This window comes from Phoca vitulina, unplaced genomic scaffold (assembly GCF_004348235.1).
Source record: "Phoca vitulina isolate PV1807 unplaced genomic scaffold, GSC_HSeal_1.0 scaffold11, whole genome shotgun sequence".
NCBI classification, from domain to species: Eukaryota; Metazoa; Chordata; class Mammalia; order Carnivora; family Phocidae; genus Phoca; species Phoca vitulina.
Genome location: NW_022589714.1, coordinates 26680295 through 26704517, shown reverse-complemented (window position 1 = coordinate 26704517; position 24223 = coordinate 26680295). Strand labels below are relative to the sequence as shown.

The 24223-nt window shown below is 37.1% G+C and overlaps 1 protein-coding gene across 2 annotated transcripts in view; it reads left to right on the top strand.

Moving 5' to 3' along the window:
* Positions 1-24223, top strand: part of PRIM2 (DNA primase subunit 2) — a 365514-nt gene that overhangs the window by 312354 nt on the left and 28937 nt on the right. For both annotated transcript variants that reach the window (XM_032409573.1, XM_032409574.1), the window contains exon 12: positions 4948-5030. In XM_032409573.1, coding sequence (XP_032265464.1) covers positions 4948-5030 — 83 coding nt within the window. The remainder of the gene's footprint in view (positions 1-4947; positions 5031-24223) is intronic.

Sequence of the window (24223 nt, the reverse complement as noted above, 5' to 3'; positions counted from 1 at the left end):
TTCTGAGTTCAGTGGCTTTTTTCTAAAATAATTCTCTGATCATACCTTGACAAGCTCCTCATTTGTCTAGTATGTCAGAGAATGATTTTAATAGTCCATATTAGTAAATCTTTTAGATTACTAAAGCTTATTGCAGTATGTGATGAAACTTTTTTTTGTTTTGGCATTTTTTTTTTTACGTGTATAAGAATGTTAATTGTTGTTTTAGCATCTTGAATGGAATTCGTTTTTAAAAGATTATATACTTTAAGGCTGTTAGGGATTAAGATCAAAGAATCACAAACAGAATTTTAAGGAAGATGCTTCACATGTCCAGAGCACTAAAAAAATGCCTTTTCTTTCATATTTAATAGATGAAAGGTGGCCAGTACTGTACACAGTGAGTTCTTCCCATCACTTTTGTCACTTAAGGTACCTTCTAGAAATGCAGATTATCAAGCTCCACCCTCAGACTTATGAAATCAGATTCATTTGCAAGTGCCCTGGATAATTTTTGTCTTCTAAACTTTGAAAACCATTGACCAGATACTTCTGTTGAGAAAATCTATTACTTTTCTTAGCAGCCACACCACAAGCAGTTAACTCACATTTAGTTTGGCCTAGTAAAACTCCCAGGGATTCCTCTATCAATGTCCAGATCCTAGGACTCCTCACTTACTTAGTTGATTTTTATTAGCTTAAGTGCAGGATTTTTTATATTATTCCTTATGAAATTGAATCTTATTTATTCCAGTCCATTCTGTTTATTTTTTAATTTAAACCCTATCAGTTAAAAAATAATATACTTCGCACTCAGTAAGCTCATATTATTTATTAGAAACATTAATCTGTCCTTTTTTTAATGAATAAACTTAATTTTTTAGAGCACTTTTAGGTTCACAGCAAAGTTGAGCAGGGGGTACAGAGAGTCTTCTCGCATGCTCTCTGCCCCTATGCTTGCACAGCCTGCCCCACCATCAACATCATCCTGCACCAGAGTGGTTTGTTGCATCTGAACTGAGAAGAATGTATAATCTGCTGTTACTGGATATAGCCGCTTTATAGATATCAATTATATTAAATTAATTGATGGTGCTTTTAAATTCTACGATTATTGTTGCTAATTTACTGCCTGCTGGGTCTGTCCATTTCTGATTGAGAGGTGTTGATGTCTCAAATAGTGGATACATCAGTTTCTTCTTGCAGTTCTACCAGTTTTGCCTCTTGTATTTTGGTGCTCTGTTGTTAGATGGAAACACATTAAGGACTGTTACATCTTCCTGGAGTATGCATCCCTTTATCATTATGTAATATCCTTGATAAATTTCCTTGCTCTGAAGTTTTTATATTACCTTTATTTATCATCTGATGTTCTCATCTTTAGGTAGATCTGAGTTTCTGGCCTATATCACCTTCCTTCTCTTTGAAGAACAACTTTTAACATTTCTTGTCTTACAGATCCACTGGCAACAAATGTCATTTCTTGTTTGTCTGAGAAAGTCTATTACTCCTTGTCTTTTGAAGATAATTTCACAGGGTACAGAATTCTAGATCTGTGGAGGTTTTTGTAGTTTTTTTTTTCTCTCAACACTTTAAATATTTCACTCCAAAAGCAATCACTCCACTCTCTTGCTTGCATGGTCTCTGATGATAAGTTAGATAGAATTGTTATCTTTGCTTCTCTGTAAGTAAAGCGTTTTTTACATCTGACTTCTTTTAAGATTTTTTTCTTTATTTTTGGTTTTCTGAAGTATGAATGTGGTATATCTAAGCTGTATTTTGGGGGGCATTTATACCGCTTGGTGTTCTTTGGACTTCCTGGATCTGTAGTTTGGTGCCTGACATTTATTTGGGGAAAATTCTCTGTCACTCTTGCCTCGATATTGCTTCTGTTCCTTCCTTTGTCTCTTCTTCTGGTATTCTCACTGCCACCTTTCATAGTGTCCCACAGTTCTTGGATATTCTGTTCTTATTTTCTTTAGTTGTTTTCTCTTTGTTTTTCAATTTTAGAAATTTCTGTTGACATATCCTCAAGCTTAGAGATTCTTCCCTCAGCCATGTCTACTAATAAGCCCATCAGAGATATTCTTCATTTCCGTTACAGTGTTTTGGTAGCATATCTTTTTGATTCTTAGGATTTCCATCTTTCTGCTTACATTACCTGTGACTATACATTGTCTGTTTTTTCCATTAGAGCCCTTAGCATTAATCATATTTTAAATTCTTAGTCTGATAATTCCAATATCCCTGCTGTATCTGACTCTAATTTTGATGTTTGTTCAGTATTTTCAGACTTTATTTTTACCTTTTGATAAGCCTTGTAATTTTTTCTTAAAAGGTAGACATGACATATTGGGTGGAAAGAATTCCAATAAATAGGCCTTTAGTAATATGGTGGTAAATAGGGAGGTGGAGAGGGTGGTGTTCTGTAGGCCTGATTAGTCTTTTAGTGAACCTGTGGCCCTGGGCTATGAACTTCTACATGACTCTCAGTTATTCCCTCCCCCTAGGTAGGACAAGATGGCTAGGGGAGACTGGAGTTGTATCTCCCCCCTCTCCCCCCACCCCCGCCCCCCGTAGGTTGGCTCTGATAAAACCCCAGAAGTTTAGGCTCAGGTAAGATAGTTTGTTCTGAGGGCAGGCCTTATTAAGAACAGATTGCTCTAGAGAATCAAAATGGTTACTTTTCCCCTCCCCATGCCAGAAGCACAAGAGAATTTCTCTGTTATTCACCATGAGCACCTGGTAGAGCTCCTAGAAGTTAAACTTCCTTCTCTTTGAAGAACAACTTTCTGAAGTCCAGACTTCAGAAATTTGTCTATTACAGGTTAGGTTTTTCCTACCCCAGCATTGGTTCCTCCAGAGATATCTGTTCTGGTATGTTGTGATTCTCTGTATCTGCCTCTATCTTCAGTTTTGGGGGAAGGCAGTGGTGTGCCCTGTGATCTTACTTCTCTGATGAGTCTAAGCAGAATTGTTGATTTTTCAGTTTGTTCAGCTTTTTCCTTGTTAGGATGTAGTGATGAGGTATAAGCCTCTCATGTGTCAGACTGGAAACCAGAAGTCTCTGTCCTTTTAGTTTTATGTTATTTGTAAAACTATTTAGTCCCCTGTGTTGATATTATTTCATTAACCAGCACTCCTTGGAATGGTTGTTCAACCAGTTATGAATCTGTGTATAACTATATTCCAGACTATGTTTATCCATTTCTTCCACAAACATATGTTGGAAGGCTTGTCAAACACGTAACTGGGTATGTATTCACTGTTTTCAGTTACCTACTTCAACCCTTTCTAGTTTTGAAGATCACGTTCTCTGATGTGGAAGGTAGAAACAAAATAAACAGGAGTTACTGAGTTTTGCTTTCTTTCTGTCATCTGTTAAAATAATACCAGCTTCCCTAAGTAGTAATCTGGTTTTTTTCTGTTCTGCTTATTGTCAGTGTAGCTTTAGAACACTCTTTTGTGACCTTTAGTACCTTGGCAATCTTCATTTTCTTCTTGGCTTTGCCCTTTGTTGCCTTTTTCATATAGATACGGTCATTATTTCAAATGTAATTTGGATAATTCAATTAATCTCCTTTTTTGTGTTCTTTAACAATTCTGGGCTTAACCAAGAATTCCTTGTGCAGCCTCATTTCTTTCTTTTTGGGATCTTTTGAAATTTCATTATCAGGATGGTTTTTTTTTTGAGCATCATGATAGCTAATACATGTTGACTGTTTACTCTGTGCCAGGAGCATATAAGAGCTTTATATTCCATTCTCACAAGAGTTCTGTGAGTGATTATTTCCCTCACTTGACAGAAAGTGAAGCTGAGTCAGCAACAAGACACAAAATTTGCCTATGGTCTCCCACTTAGTAAGTGGTAAACTGAGATTCAAACACCAGCATTTTAGCTCCAAACTCTTAACCAGGTGTTACACAGCTTCTCAAAATGTTTCTTTATACTAAAAATTATTACAGTTTTAATATGAATGAAGTATAAGCTATGAATTTTGTGAATTTTATTATTTGTAGGAGTCCATACTATTATCATGGATGTTTTTATTTATAGTTACGATTTTTGGTAAACACATTTGTTTGGCATCTAGGCTCTTTTCTATTTTTGCTGCAACCAATTTCCCATTGATTTCATTAAAAATGCACAATTGTTTCAAATTAACTTATAGATCCATCATTTGTGTACCTAAAAAAAGTACTCTGGCTTCCTATATTAAATTTTAAAATAAGGTATTTGATTTACCATTGCAACATCTTATTAAAATACCTAAACTTTTCTAGATTTTGGCCTGGTAATACAGCTTTTACATTTCAATTCTGTGTTCTTATTTATGTAAATATTTTAGTAGTCCATCTTTATTATTGTGTTACAGAGATAACATGTGTCTATTATGTTAGTTTCCTATGAAACATTTTTCTGTTTGTCCGTCTCATTCCTAACTGTGATTCGTCTAAATTTATATGGATTTTACTCTATGGGAAATAGACATAAAGTTTACATCTGAAAGTGATGTGAGATTTTTATATTTCTTAGAGTTTGTACATTTTGCTTTTTGTTTGCATTATCTTCCTTCTCATAGGCTTTTAATGTAATTTTTAAAAATACGAATAAGATGTGAGATTGTATAAAGTTTTTAGATCAAGCACAGCTACTTTGTGATGATCTCAGCTTGTTAACAATTAGCATAATTAAAATTGTTTCCTCTTCCTAGTGAATGGGCAACTTTGCCCGAGAATGCTGTCATATTTTATATAACTCTTGAGCCTGTAGTACCCTGATAACCGTACAACTAAGTCGTCATTTAGATAAATAGAGGAAAGCAGTTCCACCCATGGGCAATTAACTTTTTTATTAATAAACTGTTAGACAATTAAGGGGAGCTTAGACAGTCTCTCGAGTGTGGTATTGTACCAAGTCCCAGGTAAATAACCTTGTTGGTGTGCTGGCTTGTTTTTTGTTGTCAGGGTGCCCATTCCGTCACAGCGATCCAGAGCTGCTGAAGCAGAAGTTGCAGTCCTACAAGATCTCTCCTGGAGGGATACAGCAGGTAGGTCAGATTCTGCTGGTGTCCTCAGTAAGGAGGCGTCACACCGTTACTCTCAGTTTCACGGACTGTTGGTCAGGCCTCCACCACACACCCTCTCTCCTAGATGGAGGAAGCGAAAGCCTTGACTTGCCCGGCTTCCAGGCCTTGGAAATTCTACTTCTTCTGTCTGCTGGGCTGCATTCTTTTCTTGGTAATAAAGGAAGTGGGAAGCCTTTTTTCTCTCGGTTTGTTTTACTATCTCAATTAGGAACATTTAAAAAAAATAAATTTTTAGAGGAATGCATTGAAGCTTGTTAATGAAGCTGAAACTTAATGCCATTGTATTTTATTTTGGGAAATTGTTTTCTGTGCCGCATGTAGGTTAAAGCAGAAGATAATATAGTGGCTAAATGTTCTGATAGGCATCACCTCTTGCTGTGTTAAATCTGCACTTCTGATGATAGCTCATTAGGTTGAATAATCTGCCAAAATACTTAGTCTTGTAAATAATTGAGATTAAAAAAAAGAAATACCCAAATGCAAAACCAAATGTTTAAGAGTAATTTAGTGAATATGCTTTAAAAAATATTATGGCATTGCTGTCTATAATGTGCTTTTGAGTTGACTTGGAATTTGAGGAGTTCAAGAGGAGCATCGGCTTCCTTAGCTTAAGAAGAACAATATATGTTTTAGAGCTGGAACATCCAAATCATTATGTATCCTTAATTATTTTTTCTTAAAGAAAATAAATACTCTAGAAACCCTACGTCTTTTACTGTGTCCAAAATTTAGATTGAATTTAGTTAATTCAGTTCAGATCTTAGAGTTTTATGGTACTCTGGGTAAGGCAGTGCTCAAGGTGCTGTTTTAAGATGTAAAGAATCTTATAAATCCTGCTCCTACAGAACCAGAATCTGGAGGGAAACATATACCAAGTGTAATGAGAGAGGTACACATAGAATGTCTTAGCTTTTCTGAAGAGGAGGCACTATAACCAGATGGGGAAGCCAAGGAACACTGTCTGGAAGAGATACTCTTTTGTTTTGTTTTGTTTTGTTTTGTTTTTATTTTAATTCTAGTTAGTTAACATATGGTACAATATTCGTTTCAGATATACAATATAGTGATTCAGTAATTCCATACATTACCCTGTGCTCATCAGAACAGGTGCACTCCTTAATCCCCATCACCCCCCTCCCCTCTGGTAACCATCAATTTGTTCTCCAGAGTTAGGAGTCTGTTTTTTGGTTTGTCTCTCTTCTTTTCTTTGTTCTTTTGTTTCTTAAATTCCACATACGGTAAAATCATACAGTATTTGTTGTTCTCTGACTTGCTTTGCTTAGCATTATGCATTCTAGCTCCATCCATGTCCTTGTAAATGGCAAGATTTCATTCTTTCTTATGGCTGAATAGTATTCCATTGTGTATATATACCACATCTTTATCTATTCGTTAGTCAATGGACACTTTGGCTGCTTCCATATTTTGGCTATTGTAAATAATGCTTCTATGAACATAGGGGTGCATGTATGCTTTTGAATTTGTGTTTTGTATTCTTTGGGTAAATACCAGTAGTGTGATTGCTGGATCATAAGGTAGATCTATTTTTAACCTTTTTTTTTTTTTTTAATTTAAATTTTAGGTAGTTAACATACAGTGCAGTATTGGTTTCTGGAGTAGAATTCAGTGATTCCTCACTTACATACAACACCCAGTGCTCATCATAACAGGTGCCCTCCTTAATACCCACCACCCAATAGCCCATCCCCCACCTTCCTCTCTCCATCAATCCTCAGTCTGTTTTCTAATATTAAATGAGTCTCTTATGGCTTGTTTCCCTCTCTCCTTTTTTTCTTTTCCCCCTTCCCATATGTTCATCTGTTTTCTTTCTTAAATTCTACATGTGAGTGAGATCATATGGTATTTGTCTTTCTCCGACTGACTTATTTCACTTAGCATTATACCCTCTAGTTCCATCCACATCATTGCAAATGGCAAGATTTCATTCTTTTTGATGGCTGACTAATGTTCCAGTGTGTGTGTGTGTGTGTGTGTGTGTGTGTGTGTGTGTACACACATACCACATCTTCTTTATCCATTCATCATTCGATGGACATTTGGGCTCTTTCCGTAATTTGGTTATTGTTTATAATGCTGCTGTAAACATTGGGGTGCATGTATCCCTTCAAATCTGTAATTTTGTATTCTTTCTAAATACCTTGTAGTGCAATTGCTGGATCACAGGGTGGTTCTATTTTATAACATTTTGAGGAACCTCCATACTGTTTTCCAAAGTAGCTGCACCGGTTTGCATGCCATCTACAGGGCAAGAGGGTTCTCTTTTCTCCACATCCTTACCAACACATGTTGTTTCTTCTATTGTTGATTTTAGCCATTCTGACAGATGTGAGGTGATATTATAGTTTTGATTTGCATTTCCCAGATGGTAAGTGGTGATGTGAATGTCTTTCCATGCATCTCTTGGCCATCTGTGTATCTTCCTTGGAGAAATGTCTGTTCATGTCTTTTGCCCATTTTTAATTGGATTATTCATTTTTGGGGTATTGAGTTTTATAAGTTCTTTATATATTTTGGATACTAACCCTTTATCAGATATATTATTGCAAATATCTACTCCCATTCCATAGGTTGCCTTTTAATTTTGTTGCTTGTTTGCAGTGTTGTGGTCTGAAAAGATGCATGGTAAGACTTCAGTCATCTTTAATTTGTTGAGAGTTGTTTCATGGGCTAACATGTGATCTATTCTAGAGAAAGTTCAGTGTGCACTTGAAAAGAATATGTATCCTTCTGTTTTAGAATGGAATGTTCTGACTGTATCTGTTAAATCCATCTCCCCTAGTGTGTCATTCAAAGTCATTGTTTCCTTGTTGGTTTTCTGTTTAGATGATCTGTTCATTACTATAAGTGGGGTGTTAAAGTCCTCTACTGTTACTGTGTTATTATCGATTAGTTCCTTTATGTTTGTTATTAACTGTTTAATATATTTGGGTGTTCCTATGTTGAGTACATAAATATTTACAATTGTTATGTCTTCTTGTTGGATTGTCCCCTTTATTATGATATATAGTGCCCTTTGTTTTTTGTTATAGTCTTTGTTTTGAAGTCTGTTTTGTCTGGGATAAGTATTGCTACTCCATGTTTCTTTCTTTCTTTCTTTCTTTTTTTTTTTTTTTAAAGATTTTATTTATTTATTCATGAGAGACAGCGAGAGAGGCAGAGGCAGAGGGAGAAGCAGGCTCCTGAGCAGGGAGCCTGATGTGGGACTCAATCCCAGGACCCCGGGATCATGACCTGAGCCAAAGGCAGGTGCTTAACCAACTGAGCCACCTAGGCGCCCATACTCCAGCTTTCTTTTGACATCCATTTGCATTAGATGTTTCTCTATCCCTTCATTTTCAATATGTGGGTGTCTTTAGGTCTAAAATGAGTTTCTTGTAGGCCACATATAGTGGGTCTTCTTTTTTTTGTTTTTAACCCATTCTGTCACCCTGTGTCTTTTAATTGGAGTGTTTAGTCTATTTACATTCAAAGTAATTACTGATAGATATGTATTGTCATTTTATTATTTGTTTTGTGGTTGTTTTTGAAGATTTTCTCTGATCCTTTCTTCTCCCTTTCATGATTTGCTTCTTTTCTTTACTGATGATGTATGGTTTCCATTAGGTTTGTGTATAGTCTCTTTTGCATGTAGCAGTCTATGTTAAGTTGATTGTTGTTTAAGTTTGAACCCATTCTTTATTCCTTTCTTTCCCACTTTTAGGTATATGCTGTTATATTTTATATTCTATTATTTTGTGAGTTCCTCAACTGATTTTTTACAGAAATAGTCATTTTTACTGCTTTTGTGTTTCCTACCTTTACACTGTCACTTCTGGTCTCTGTCTTCCACTCAGTGTGTTCCCTTTAATATTTTTTGCAGAGCTGGTTTAGTGGTCATGAACTACTTTAGTTTTTGTTTGTCTGGGAAACTCTTTATCTCTCCTTCTATTCTGAGTGATAGCTTTGCTGGATAGAGTCTTTTTGGCTGCATATTTTTCTCATTCAGTACTTTGAATATACCATGACACTCCCTTCTGGCTTGGAATGGTTCTGCTAAAAATAATCTGCTAGCCTTATGGATTTTCCCTTGGAAGTTACTGTCTTCTTTTGTCTTGCTGCTTTTGAAATTTTTTCTTTATCAGTAAAATTTGCTAATTTAGTTACAATATGTCTTGGTGTCAGTCTGATTTTGTTGATTTTGATGAGAGTTCTCTGTGCCTCCTGGATCTAGATATCTTTTTCCTTCCCCAGATTACAAAAGTTTTCAGCCATTATCTCTTCATATAAATTCTCTGCCCCCTTCTCTCTCTGTCCTTCTTCTTCTGGGATTCTTGTATTATGAATGTTACTATATTCGATGGAGTCACTGAGTTCCCTAAGTCTGTTCTCATTTTATATAATTCTTTTTTCTGTCTTTTGTTCAGCTTGATTACTTTCCATTATTCTGTCTTCTGTGTCATTAATTCATTCCTCTGCTTCTTCCCGCCTGCTGTTCATTCCATCAGGTGTGTTTCTTATTTCTTGTATTGTGTCCTTTTTCTCTGCTATGTTATTCCTTGTCTCTGTTAAGGGTCTCACTCATGTCTTCCACTCTTTTCTCTAATCCAGTGAGTATCCCTAAGATCATTACTTTAACTTCTCTGGCAGGCATGTTACCTGTATCTCTTTTGCTTAGATCTTTGGCCATGGCCTTTTATGTGTTCTTTTATGTGGGATAAGTTTTTCTCTCTCCTCATTTTGTCTAAGTCTCTTTATCTCTTTCTCTGTGTTATGAAAGTCAGCTACATCTCCTATTTTTGTGGTTAATGGCCTTATGAAGAAGTGGTCCTGTAGTGCCCTCTGTTCCCCAAGGCCTGGTGCTTCTGGGAGTGTTTCCAGTGTGTGCTATATGAGCTCTGCTATTTTGTCCTGGCTGCTTTATCCTTCAGGCCAGTTGTCTGCCTGTTGTGAGCAGTGTTTGGTCCCTGACCTGAGTCTTGGCATGTTTTACTAGGTCTGCTCTGGTCTGTTTGTGAAATGAGACCTATTGCTACCGCTGCCAGAACTGGGGCTCTACCAAACTTCTGAGTCAGGGGACGTGGTATGAGCAGGTATTTGGGCTGGCTTTCTGGGGGAGGGGGTCTGAGTTGTGGGACTGAGGCAAGGTGAGTGGGAAGGGCAATTCCACCAGAGTGTGGGGGGACGGTGCTTGGTATAAGGTTAGGTAGCAAATGTCAATGTTGCACTGCTTCCCACAGGTGGCTCTGTGCGTATGCTGGGCCAGGGAGGGGAATGGCACCTGCCAGTTCCTTTGTTCCTAAAGGGGTCTCATGAACGCTATCTCTCTGGATGAGATGAGCAAATAATCTCTCCACTGTTTGCCCTAGGCACTCTTTAGATCGCTGTTTCCAGGCTGTATGTTCCCAGACTATTTACCCTGCCTTTTCTCCAAGAGCAACCCCGATACCCTCCAAGCTCTCCCAGGGCCCAGCCTGCTGACCTTTAAAATTCCAGGCTTTAGGGCGCCTGGGTGGCTCAGTTGGTTAAGCGACTGCCTTCGGCTCAGGTCATGATCCTGGAGTCCCAGGATCGAGTCCTGCGTCGGGCTCCCCGCTCAGCGGGGAGTCTGCTTCTCCCTCTGACCCTCCCCCCTCTCATGCTCTCTCTCTCTCTCTATCTCATTCTCTCTCTTAAATAAATAAAAAAAAATCTTAAAAAAAAAACAACAAAAAAACAACTCCAGGCTTTAAGCCCTGCTGGATGCAAGAACTGAAGAAATTCAGCCCCTCTCACTTTCAAAACCAATTGCTATAGGGATTCCTTTTCCCGTGAGCTCGCCTATGTGTTAGTCTGTCTCTTCCTCTTCTCCACGACCATGGCTCCCTCCCTCCCTACACAGTGGACTCCTTTCCCAACTCCTTTCCCAAATGGTGTCTCTGCACTTCCTACCTTCTTCGATGTGACCTCTTCTCTGCCTTTTGTTGTAGAGTTTGTTCTGCCAATCTTCAGGTCAATTTCTGAGGTATTTAGGATGATTTGATAGTTATCTTATTGTATTCATGATATGAGGTGGGCCTAGGGTCCTCCTATTCTGCTGCCACCTTCCAACCTCCAGAAGATAAACTCTTTGAATTATGCCTGGGTGGGGGGGTTTGGAGAGTGGGAATTAGGAAAAGAGAATGCAAAAATAAAAGGCAGTCAATGTATAGATTATTAGGATTTCAAGCTTAAGATAATGGAGGCCCCAGTACATAAGCTTTAATAGACAACTTAAAAGAAGTTGGTTTGAGAGATTAGGTTTAGAGGTGGGATTTTTTTATTTTATTTTATTTTTCTTTTTTTAATTTAAATTCAATTTAGTTAACATATGTAGTATGTTAAGAGTTTCAGGGGGTAGGGGCGCCTGGGTGGCTCAGTTGTTAAGCGTCTGCCTTCGGCTCGGGTCATAATCCCGGGGTCCTGGGATCGAGCCCTGCATCGGGTTCCCTGCTTGGCCGGAAGCCTGCTTCTCCCTCTCCCTCTCCGCCTGCTTGTGTTCCCTCTCTCGCTGTGTCTCTCTCTGTCAAATAAATAAATAAAAAATCTTAAAAAAAAAGTTTCAGGGGGTAGAATTTAGGGGTGGGGTATTTAAATGGCAGACAATATGGATTTGTACTACATTACAGAAGTCAGAACTGGAAATCTGTTTTACTTCCAAGTTAGAAATGTGGAACTGTGGGGTTGGAAGGAACATTAGAAAGCTATTCTCTTTTATGGAGCCACATATGATATGACATGCCCATGGATGCACAGCTAATAGGTCAGTGGTAGAACCAGAATTGAAGTCAGACCTTCTGACTCTGCTTTTTTTTTTTTCCTTCTCGCTCTAATCCCCAGTTTACTTAAGGGTGATTATCATGAGTTTTTTTGTGGGAGAAAGGGAGAACAAAATAATGGAGGGAGGAGGTAGGGAGTCAAAAGCCATGTCTTAAAGAATTTTTTTTTTTAAAGTTTTTATTTACTTATCCCAGGACCCTGGGATCATGACCTGAGCTGAAGGCAGACACTTAACGACTGAGCCACGCAGGCACCCCAAGAATTTTTTTTTTTATTCATTTGAGACAGAGAGATAGAGAGAGAGAGAGAGAGAGTAGGAGCAGTGGGGAGAGGCAGAGGGAGAGGGAGAAGCAGACTCCCCGCTGAGCAGGGAGCCTGATGCGGGGCTCGATCCCAGGACCTGGAGATCATGACCTGAGCCGAAGGCAGATGCTTAACGACTGAGCCACCCAGACACCCCAAAAGCCATGTCTTAAAATGGAGTCTTGGCTAACGCTTCCCTTTTGTCAGCAGTGAGAAGTGAAATCAGAAAAGACTGAACAAAAAAGGGAGAGAAGGGGAATACAGTCGGGAAATGAAGTATCACACAGGTCACAGAGAATTTTGAGAAGAGGGCCCATATGTGTCCTTCATAGCAGAGAGACTGTGTAAGAGGAGAACTGAGAAAAGGTGACTGGGGGTGTTGAGTGGGTTACCCAACTTTGATTTGGTGAAAGGTGTCAATGTAGTGGTGGAAACCAAAAGCCAGATCACATTCACTTAAAATATGAAAGAATAAAAGACAGTGGATTGGATTTGCAGACACTGAGTATAAGTGGCCTTTATAAAAAATGTGCTAGTGAAAGGGATGACAGAGCATCTGTCAGAGCATTAGTTTAAGCATCTTGGGATGGTTTAGGCTAGAGGAGACCTGAGCCTGTTTGTAGCAAGGGAAGAAAAGAGAGGGTAATCTTGATAAAATATTTTTTAAAAGATAATTCTTTTGAACCAACTTTTCTTTCCTTTACATGATGACTATACTGTATATGTCCTTGCTCTTAAACTACTTACACAAGATTATAATTATTTAACTGTTCATCATTCCCACTAACTTGTAAGTTTGCTGAAAGGAGGATTGGATTTTTTTTTAACTTTATCTCTCATAGTAATTCAGTGAGTTTGCACTTGGTAGGTGCTGAAAAAATATTGGAAAAGTAAGTGGGCATATTTTTGCATGAGGTGGGTGCTAGAGTGTGCTTGGGGTACAGAAAGAGGCAAATAGGAACTCAGTGACACAGGTGAAAACCTTATTGAAGAAAGGAGGCTATATACTTGCACAAAAGGATGATGACTGAAAAAGGCATATCTTTCAGCCAACGTGGGAATATAGAGAGGAACTTAGAGGTAGAGCAAAGGGAAGTTGGTGGAGTGTATTGAGTGGCCTTACTCTTCCTTGTGAAGGAAGAGGTCTGGTCAATAGCTTATGGTAGAGGTTAAGAATGGCATTTTGGATATCAGAAAGGTTAGGAACTGTTGATAACAAATTTGATAGGGAATCTAGAAAAAGAGAATTAGAGGCTTATTTTCAGCCATTAGAAAGAATCACTTTTTTAAAAATACAGGCAATTACCATGTCTATTGAGAATATTAATGTTTTTATTTAATAGTAATGACTGTGTGTTAGAAGGTAGAAGAGGGACTGTAAAGTATCCCCCAAACTGAGAACGCACTTTGAGACCGAAAAACAAAGGCAACGCCATGTAGTTTACAGAGTTTTATTCAAGGTAACTTACAGGATTGAACAGGCAGTGATCTGGACAGCTGCACATCTGTTTTCCTCAAAGTCCAGACCTTAGTCTATGATTTTATAGAGCAAGGGAACATGCTGGAGGGCACTAGTGTGGTCAAAGTGTCTGCATACACTTCATTTGATAGCTAACATTTAACAGACCTTGTGCGTCAGGAAGGGGGAGAACCTATGTTATTTCTAATAGTTATCTAAACAGATTTAGGGAAGACCAGAATAAGCCTTCCTGTATTCTGGTCATGGCATACATTAACCTCCAAGGGGCCTGGAACACGTAGCGCCAAGGGAGGTCATCATGTGGACATGGACAAAGTGGTGGGCCAAAGATGGAGTCAGTATGGTCAGTGCTTCTACACTGTGTTTGCGTGTGCTTTGCTTTTGACTTCATTGCATTCCTCCATTTACTCTCAGCCTGTAAGTAGATCCCTTACTCAGTTGAAGCTGATTAGTAATTTCCACATCAGCCTTTGGACCTGCATTGTAACCTTTTATCTGAGATGAACACAGATGTATAGTGCATGTGGGCAAGCTGTAAATAATATTTGGCTTTCATCTGATGTCTTTTTTGAGTGGATCTCAGTAGAGTGAAGCAGCTGGGGGACTGTGTTCTAAAGGGCAGAAAGTTGATGAATGAAAAATCCATGTAAAACATTTTGATGAATGCTTAGTTGCAGGTTGGCATGAGTGCAAATTAAATCTTAAAAACTCCAAGTGCACTTTAAAATATTGAAAGTCAAGAAAAACATCATTAAAATGCATGTAAGGTAAAAATGTAGCTACTTTTATTTCAGGGAAAAACTACTTGAGAAAGATACCTCAACTATAAAAAAAATACTTAGATGCTAATAATCAGATTTGGGGGGAGGGCAGGGAGGGGCAGAGGGAGAGGGAGAGAGAAAATCCCAAGCAGGCTTCATGCCCCACATGGAGCCCAATGCTGGACTCGATCTCACGACCCTGAGATCATGTCCTGAGCCGAAATCAAGAGTCAGATGCTTAACCAACTGAGCCACCCAGATGCCCCTGATAATCAGAATCTTGATCAGAAAAGAGATCATTGTGACTTAAATGACATCACCTACTTTTTTTCAAAAGCACATTCAGAGGATCACATTTTTTCATTTTTGAATGAGCTTGGTATCCTGCTTAAGAAAAGAGCAAGTGAACAACAGAATAAAGCCAGAGAGAATGGACAGCCCAGCATTTATCCCTCAACTCTCCCCAAAAAGACATTAACATGGATGTCAGTTCACCAATAAGACATCAAAATTCTTAATGTTTATACCCCAAAAACATGGCTTAAAAATACATGATGTAAAAACAGAGAACTGAAAGCAAAACTAGACAAATCCATAATTATATTGAAGAGTTCACTTCTCTTTCAGTAATTAATAGAATAAGTAGAAAATCAGTAAGGGTATAGAAGACTTGAACAACACTGTCAACCATCTTAATCTAATTGACATTTGTAGAACATACCACTCCAACCAGGTGAATATACATTTTTTTTCATGTGTCCATGAAACATTAACCCAGATACATCATATTCTGGGTCTTAAAAAATCTATTACAAATCTAAATGAATTGCAGTCATACAAGATATGTTTTCTGACACTAACCATGATAGTAAGGCAAGAAAAAGAAAGAAAAGGTAGAAAGGAGGAAAGAAAACCTTTCTCTATTTTCAGATAATGTGAATATCTATGAAAAAAGGTCAAAGAACCTACCAAAATGCTATTATAACCAAGAGTTTGCAGGATAATAAGCCAATATATAAAAATTAATATTTCTGGAAGAAATTGAAAATTAAAAGTTTTTGGAAGTACCATATGCAGTAGTACCAAAAAGAAGTAAACACTTTTGGGGCGCCTGGGTGGCTCAGTCATTAGGCATCTGCCTTCGGCTTGGGTCATGATCCCAGGGTCCTGGGATCGAGCCCCGCATTGGGCTCCCTACTCGGCAGGAAGCCTGCTTCTCCCTCTCCCTCTCCCCCTGCTTGTGTTCCCTCTCTCACTCTGTCTCTCTCTGTGTCAAATGAATAAATAAAATCTTAAAAAAAAAAAAAAGAAACACTTTTTAAAAGTGTATTTATCTAACAAAATATGTGCAAGATCTCTGTGTTCAAACAGTTTATATGCTGAAACACTAATGAAAGTAATCAAAGAATAAAGTTGTAGATGCACACTTACCTGATTTTAAGACTTACTTTAAAACTACTGTAATTAAGACACTGTGATATTAGAGAAATGATAAACATAGAGATCAACTGGACAAAACTAAAAGTCCAGAAATAGACCCACATATTTAAAAATGGGCAACCAATTTTTATTTTTATTTTTATTTTATTTTATTTTATTTTATTTTTTAAGATTTTACTTATTTATTTGAGAGAGAGAATGAGAGAGAGAGCATGAGAGGGGGGAGGGTCAGAGGGAGAAGCAGACTCCCTGCCGAGCAGGGAGCCCGATGCGGGACTCGATTCAGGGACTCCAGGATCATGACCTGAGCCGAAGGCAGCCGCCCAACCAACTGAGCCACCCAGGCGCCCGGCAACCAATTTTTAAACAAAGGTATCAGGGCAATTCAATAGGGAAAGTATTGATAGTCTTTTCAACAAGTTTTAGAACAACTAAATGTCCATATGAAGAAAAAAAAAGAACCTAGACTCATACCTCATATCTTATATAAAAATTAAATTGAAGTGGATTATAGGCCTAAATGTAAACTTTGCAGCAGATTCAGTGTCTGATGAGGCCCTACTTCCTGGTTCATAGATGGTTGTTTTCTCATGGTATCCTTACACAGCAGAAAAGGGAAGGACCTCTCTGGGGTATCTTTTAGTAGGGCAGTAATCACCTACTAAAGACCCTATATCCTAATACCATCAAATTGGGTGTTAGATTTAAAACACGAATTAGGGCATAATTATAGCACATTCAATCTATAACAATGTGCAAATATTTTCTCATTTTTTAGCTTGTCTGATTAACACTTTTTTGATAATGTTGATCAAACATTGATGGACAAGAGTTTTTGATTTTGATGAAATCCACTGTTTTCTTTTGTTACATGTAGTTTTGATGTGATGTCTGAAAGTCCATTGCCAAATTCAGTGTTACGAACATTCACACCTGTATTTTCTTGTTACAAGTCCATACATGTAGATCATTAATCCATTTGAGTTAATTTTTGTATATGGTATGGTATTAAGGGTCCAGTTTCATTATTTTCCATGTGGATAGCCAGTTGTCCCAGCACCATTTATGGAAAAGACTGTTTGCCCATTGGAATGGTCTTACACCCTTGTCAAAACTCAGTTGGACATGGATTGGGTTTATATGGATTTATTTCTGGACTCTAAATTCTGTAGCATTGGTTTATATGTCTGTCTCTTTGCCAGTACCACATGTTTTTGATTACTGTAGCTTTGTAGTAAGTTTTGAGATTAGAAAGTTTGACTTCTCCAACTTTGTTGTTCTTAATACTGTTTTGACTATTTAGAGTTCCTTGCAATTCCACATGAATTTGCAGATTGTCTTTTCCATTTCTGCAAAAAAGGCCTTTGGAACTTTCATAGGGATTGCATCCAATCTGTAGATTGCTTTGGGTAGTATTGATATATTAACAATATTGTCTTCTAATCCATGAACGGGGATTTCTTTCCATTTATTTAGGTCTTTAATTCCTTTCAGCAATGTTTTGTAGTTTTCAGCATACATGTCTTTCACGTCCTGAGCAAAATTTATTCCTAGATATTTCATTCTTTTGAATGCTCTTGTAGGAATTTCCATTTTCTGATTGTTCATTGCTAGTACTAGAAACACAACTGATTTCTTTGTGTTGTTGTATCCTACAGCTTTGATGAATTCATTTATTAGTTCTAATAGTTTTTTTAAATGGATTCTTTAAGGATTTTTCTGCATATAAGACCATGCTAGCTGTGAATAGGTATAGTTTTACCTTTTTGTTTCCATCTGAATGCCTTTTATTTCTTGCCTAGTTGCTCTGAGTAGAATTCCAGTACCATGTTGAATGGCAGCAGTGAAAGAAGGCATCGTTATCTTTTCTTGATCTTGGAGGAAGGCTTTTGGTATCTCACCATGGTTGAGGTTAGCTGTAGGTTTTTCATAAACGCTCTTTATTATGTTAAGGAAGTTTTCTTCTATTCCTAGTTTATATGTAGGTCTGGGTGTGTTTAGTCATGAAAAGGTGTTGGATGTTGTCAGATGCGGTTTTTGTCCTTCATTCTGTTAATGTGATGTATTACATTGATTGGTATTCATATGTTGAACCACCCTGGCATTACTGAGATAAATCCGACTTGGTCATGATTTATAATACTTTTTAACGTACTGCTGGATTTGGTTTGCTAGTATTTTGTTGAAATTTTTTGCATTTATATTCGTTAGGGATACTATCTGCAGTTTTCTTGTGTTGTCTTTGTTTGGCTTTGCTATCAGGGTAATGCTGACCTCAGAGAATGAGTTAAAAAACGTTGACTCCTCTTCTATTTTTGGGAGAGTTTGAAAGGGATTGGTGTTAATTCTCCTCTAATGTTTAGTAGAACTGACCAGTGAAGCCCTCTGGTCCTGGGCTTTTCTTTGGTGGGAGGTTTTTTAAATACGAATTCAATCTCCTTGTCTGTCATAGGTTTCTTCAGATTTTCTATGCGTTCTTGGGTGAGTTTTAGCAACTTATATATTTCTAAGAATTTGTTCATTTCATCTAGGTTATCTAATTGGTTCTTAGTATTCCTTTATAATCCTTTTCATTTTAGGGAAGTCAGTAGTAATGTCCCTACTTTCATTTCTCATATTAGTTATTTGAGTCTTTGATTTTTTTCATATTTAATCTAGCGAAGCTTTACCAATTTTATTGATCCTTCCAAAGAACCAACTTTTTTTTTTAATTTTTTTTTAAAATTTTCTCTTTTGCATTTCTGTTCTCTATTTTGTTTATCTTCACTCTGATCTTTATTTCCTTCCTTCTGTTAGTTTTGGGTTTAGTCCACTCTTTTTTTCTAGTTACTAAAGGTATAAAATTAGGTTATTGATTGAGATCTTTCTTCATTTTTAAGTGTGTACATAAGCATGTACTTATTGCCATTTTATTGATTGTTTCCTGGTATTTTTTTGTAGTTCTTTTTTATTCCTTTTCTTACTGTTTTGTGTGTGTGTGTGTGTGTGTGTGTGTGATTTGATGAATTTCTTTACAGTTTTGTTTGGACTTTTTCTCTTTGTTTTTCACGTATCATAAGTTTTTGCTTGTGGTTACCATGAGGTAACACTCTTTGTTATATAGCAATCTATTCTAAATTGATGGTCACTTAAGTTCAAATATATTCTAAAATCACTACATTTTTCCTACCCCCCACAATGTTTTATGTATATAGATATGTATAAAGATATTTTACATCTTTTTATTTTGTGTATTTCTTAACTAATCATTGAAGATATAGTTGATTTTACTACTTTTGTCTTTTATTCCTCAAACTACCTTTATATATGGCTTTAGTTCCTGCGGTAATGCTGGTGGTCAGGGCTGGACCCTGGTGTGCCTGGCTGTGAGGTTTGACTACAACTGTTTCACGTGTGCTTGGGGGCGATACTGAACATTCTCTCCCCTTAGCAGAAGCCATTTTTTTAGGGGTGTCACTTCCAGTCAAGGCTACCTACTTGGTGCTTTCAGGTAGTAACCACTTTGGGGGACACACCAAGTGCTTTTTTTTTTTTTTTAAGATTTTATTTATTTATTTGAGAGAGCACAAGAGCAGGGTGAGGGGCAGAGGGAGAAGCAGACTCCCCGCTGAGCAGGGAACCCAGTGCGGAGCTCGATCCTGGGACTCCAGGATCATGACCTGAGCCGAAGGCAGACGCTTAACCAACTGAGCCACCCAGGTGTCCCAAGTGCTTTATGATAGTACCTTATTCTGTTTTCTTCACAGCAACATCATTAGATAAACATTCATTCTTATTTGTTTGTTTTTTCTATGCAGCATAAACTCCATGAGAGCAATAATATGTCCATCTTGTTTATCTCTCCATTACTTGTAACAGTGGCTGGTAAAATAGTATAGAAGACATTTTCAGGTTTTTGGTTTTTTTTTTTTAAGATTTTATTCATTTGACAGAGAGAGAGATAGTGAGAGCAGGAACACAAGCAAGGGGAATGGGAGAGGGAGAAGCAGGCTTCCCGCCGAGGAGGGAGCCCGATGCGGGGCTTGATCCCAGGACCCTGGGATCATGACCTGAGCCGAAGGCAGACGCTTAACGACTGAGCCACCCAGGCGCCCCGACATTTCAGGTTTTAAAGCTTTATATTTCATTTAGGTTTTTGAGCTATTGTTAAAAAAAAAAATTCAACTGAGTAAATTTTCAAGTTCTTAATGACTTTATTCAGTAATTCACAAACTAGTCAACATACAATCTAAGAAGTAGAAATGAATTTCTTGGTGCTGTACAAATGAAAGACTTATAATGTGAAGGGAGTGGAACAAGGAAGTTTATAACAGACCAAAAAAAGTGGATTTGTTACTGCAAGGTCACTTTCCTTTAGAGAATGGCAGGAGTCTGCCAGGCAGATCAAGTGTCGTTAGGTGATTCCTGATTGACTGGTTTAAGATTCCATTTCTGGGAGAGCTGAAAACTGTAATTAAGTAAAATTTCAATTTGGTTAGATGGGGCTTAGCAAAAGTGACTTCGTTATGGTCCTGTTGTCTTGTTAACAATAACTCACTCTTTTGATCAGATTCTCAGCCTGAGAGATGTGGTCAAAATTGAAGGTACTACCACTGCTCTCAGCTACCACTCTGGAGTTCTCAGGGGTTTTTTGCAGAATCTCTATGTGTTATTCACCAGTCATGTTGTCTTTTTGTTGAATCTCTTTATGGAACTTCCTGGTCATGATACTGGGTTCATATTCTTTATGTTGGTCATTCTCCTCATTCCTTTTCTGACATTCTACTCTAAAGGGGATCATTTGCTTGCTGGTTAGTGGCTGTGAACATGCATTTAAACTTAAAGCTTTTGAGAGAACAGTGTATACCAGGGAGAATACTAGGATTATTAAGAACAACATACTTCCCAGTGTTTGGGGTTCATATCAGAGCCATGGTCCCCAAGACCCAAAGCAGTCAGAATCAAATAAATGAAAGAAAACCCACACTGAAGGAGTTACTTGTTAAGCCATCTGTTTAGTGATCTAATGTAGTAGAGTATCAACTTCCCCAGAAGTGTCAATCCAAGTAAAGCAATTGGTGTTGGCTGTAGCACATACACCTCCTTTCAGTGATAAAAGATAATCAAGAGCTATCCTATTATCAAGAACAACTTACATCAGAAACTAATGATGTAATTATGGTGATTAACATAACATAGTAAAAAAAGAGGGGGGGATAAAAAAAAGAACAACTTTGGCCAGAGAGTCTGGGTATTTTTGCTAGGCAGCTATCACTTTTGCAACAGATTCTGTAATATTTTTAAGAGTTAAAAAGAGGTTCCTCCATGAGAGACGATGGACTCTGAAAAACAAACTGAGGGTTCTAGAGGGGAGGGGGGTGGGAGGATGGGTTAGCCTGGTGATGGGTATTGAGGAGGGCACATTCTGCATGGAGCACTGGGTGTTATGCACAAACAATGAATCATGGAACACTACATCTAAAACTAATGATGTAATGTATGGGGATTAACATAAGAATAAAAAAATTAAAAAAAAAAAAAAGAGGTTCCTGATTATAGCCTTATTTGATCTTACTCAGAGCCAGAGAATTCAGGAAAAGGATGGTCAGAGGGAAGGAGGAATGCAAAGAAACATCCTTGATCTGATGTCTTAGGTAGAAGCAGTCTACTTCAATATTGGCTAGTTCTTTACCTAGTCAATTTGATTTTGAGGTCTAGCATTTTCACAGGACCAGATGTCATGTGGGACCTTTTTCAGCTGTGAAATATGCAGCCAAGACTCAATACCTTGTAGAAGAACCTTGGTTGGTAAGGTACTTTCCTGGAATCTCACGTTTGCAAAAGCATCAGAGTAAAACAATAACTGTAGATGACAAAAGCCTATCGTAAAAGACCTGATGAGTGTTTATTTTAATATAATTAGGAAATTTGGTTATTTCTGTGATATACACATTTTAAGAAAATGGATGGAGTTATGACTGATAACATTATACCAGGACATATCAGATTTCTAGGAATTTCATACAATTTCTAGAATACATATGAATAACTTGCATCCATAGAAATATTACCTGATATTTTTAACATCACTTCTTATTTGATAATGCTTTCAACATAATTGAACATATCTAACCAAATTAGTTTAACATTTTACCAGGTGAGAAACAAATAAACCCTTTGATATTTTTCAGGGGCCTTTTGGTAAATCTCAAAGTTTTTTGGAGGTAAAAAAGACTCTATTTAGAGTTTGATTTTGGGAAGTCATCAGACCTTCAAAAGGTTTGGGCATTTGACTAACTATGATCACAGATCATTACGAAATAATACTTAATTATTTATTTAACCAAAATAACAATAGAAGATGTTAAAGGCATATACAGAAGGTTACATAGGTGTGAACAAAACTTAGCTCTTTTTTTTTTTTTTTTTAATATTTATTTATTGTAGAGAGAGAGGGAGTGTGTGAGCGACGGGGAGGGCTGGGGGAAAGTGAGAGAAAGAATCCTTCAAGCAGACTCGCTCTGAGCAGGGAGCCCGACGCAGGGCTCAATCCCAGGACCCTGAGATCATGACTTCAGTCAAAACCAAGAGCTAGCAGCTCATCCGACTGAGCCTCCCAGGAGCCCCTAAAACTTAGCTCCTTTAATATTGAGAATATTGGGTTTTCTTTCTTTCTTTCTTTCTTTTTTTTTTAAAGATTTTATTTATTTCAGAGAGAGAGTACACAAGCAGGGGTGAATGGGGGGTAGACAGGCCAAGGGAGAGGGAGAAGCAGACTCCCCACTGAGCAGGGAGCCCGACGTGGGGGTCAATCTCAGGACCCTGAGATCATGACCTGAGCTGAAGGCAGATGCTTAACCAACTGAGCCACCCAGGAGCCCCGAGAATATTGGGTTTTCTTAAGTAATCAGAAACCTAATAAAGACAACATGAAGCACAGTAAATTGTTTTGTTAAGACACGGAATCTTTTCTATACATTCAGATTACCTAAAAGGTAAAGAAACTCAGTCTTTTTTATTTTTTTATTTTTTTTGAATCCTAATATTCATTTATTTGCTTTATATCGTCACTTAAATGTGTGACTTGCATTATGAGTGTTTTATCACAAAATTAGTTTTTTGTTTTTTTAATTTTATAATGTTATGTTAATCACCATACATTACATCATTAGTTTTTGATGTAGTGTTCCATGATTCATTGTTTGCGTATAACACCCAGTGCTCCATTCAAGTCTTTTATCAAAAGATAAAGAAAACTTTGTCCTTTTACTTGAGAGAAAACCATATTCTAAGTGTGCACCAATGTACTTTTGATATTAAAACTCATTTTAGGAATTAAATCCATTCTAATTATAGCCGCCAGCTTGACCACGCATAAAATTTCCTTCCTCCAAATTATTTTACACAAACTTTCTATTACCTTTTTTAATCTTAATTCAGATTTTGTCATATATTTATAGTTATTTTGGAACAGCCATTTTACCTTCCTTGCCTATTTGTCATACACAGTTGTTTCCTTTCACCCTTATTAATTCTAAGTAGTTTTAATTACATATATTGGTAGAATTCTTAACCCTTAGAATTCTTAATTCTTAGTGAAAACTAAGAAATAAGCAATTGTAGACTCTCTTTTTACACTAGGATTCTGTGGATTGGGAAACTTAATAAGTCTTAAAATTTCTAGAAGTACGTTCTTTCTCATAGAGAATGTTTTGATATGGCATAAAACATGTTTACTAATAGATCTAAATACCTTAAGTTTCTCTTACTAAGAATCCAAAAGTAGATAAACTTGTGTTCAGTAATTAATGTTTCATTATTTTATCTTATTGAGAAATGATAAAGATATTCAATAACTATCATTTAACTTAACTTAGCCAAGCTCTAAATTTTCAAGTAACCAAAAAGATTTAGGGAAACTATTCAAGGAGATATACCATTAAACATAATCATAGCCGAAAAGTTTATATGTAAGCTCTTATCCCACTTACCTCTCTCTAAATCATTTGTTTTTTTAATATATTTAGATTACTCTTGAAAATTTCACAAGACATTAATCAAAGTTAGACTTCATGCTAAATTATTTTTTTGGCTGACAAATTTTTGTAACATATCATAGGAACTTATTTGACTAATAAACCAGGAAGAAAAAAAGTCATATGCCTTAGTCAATGCTGATAACTCTAAAGACATACCCATTTTAATTAGAGTAACAAACTAGCTTTTATTTATTGAAGATGATCCCAGATGAACTTGAAAAATATTCGGTTGTATTTCTGAGTCTAGACGTTTTTAATATGATGAGCACTTATTTTTTTTTAAGCCATTTGAATAGAGCTATTTTACAAATTAATTTTGGCAGTACCATCCAGAGGTAGAAAAATATGACATAACTA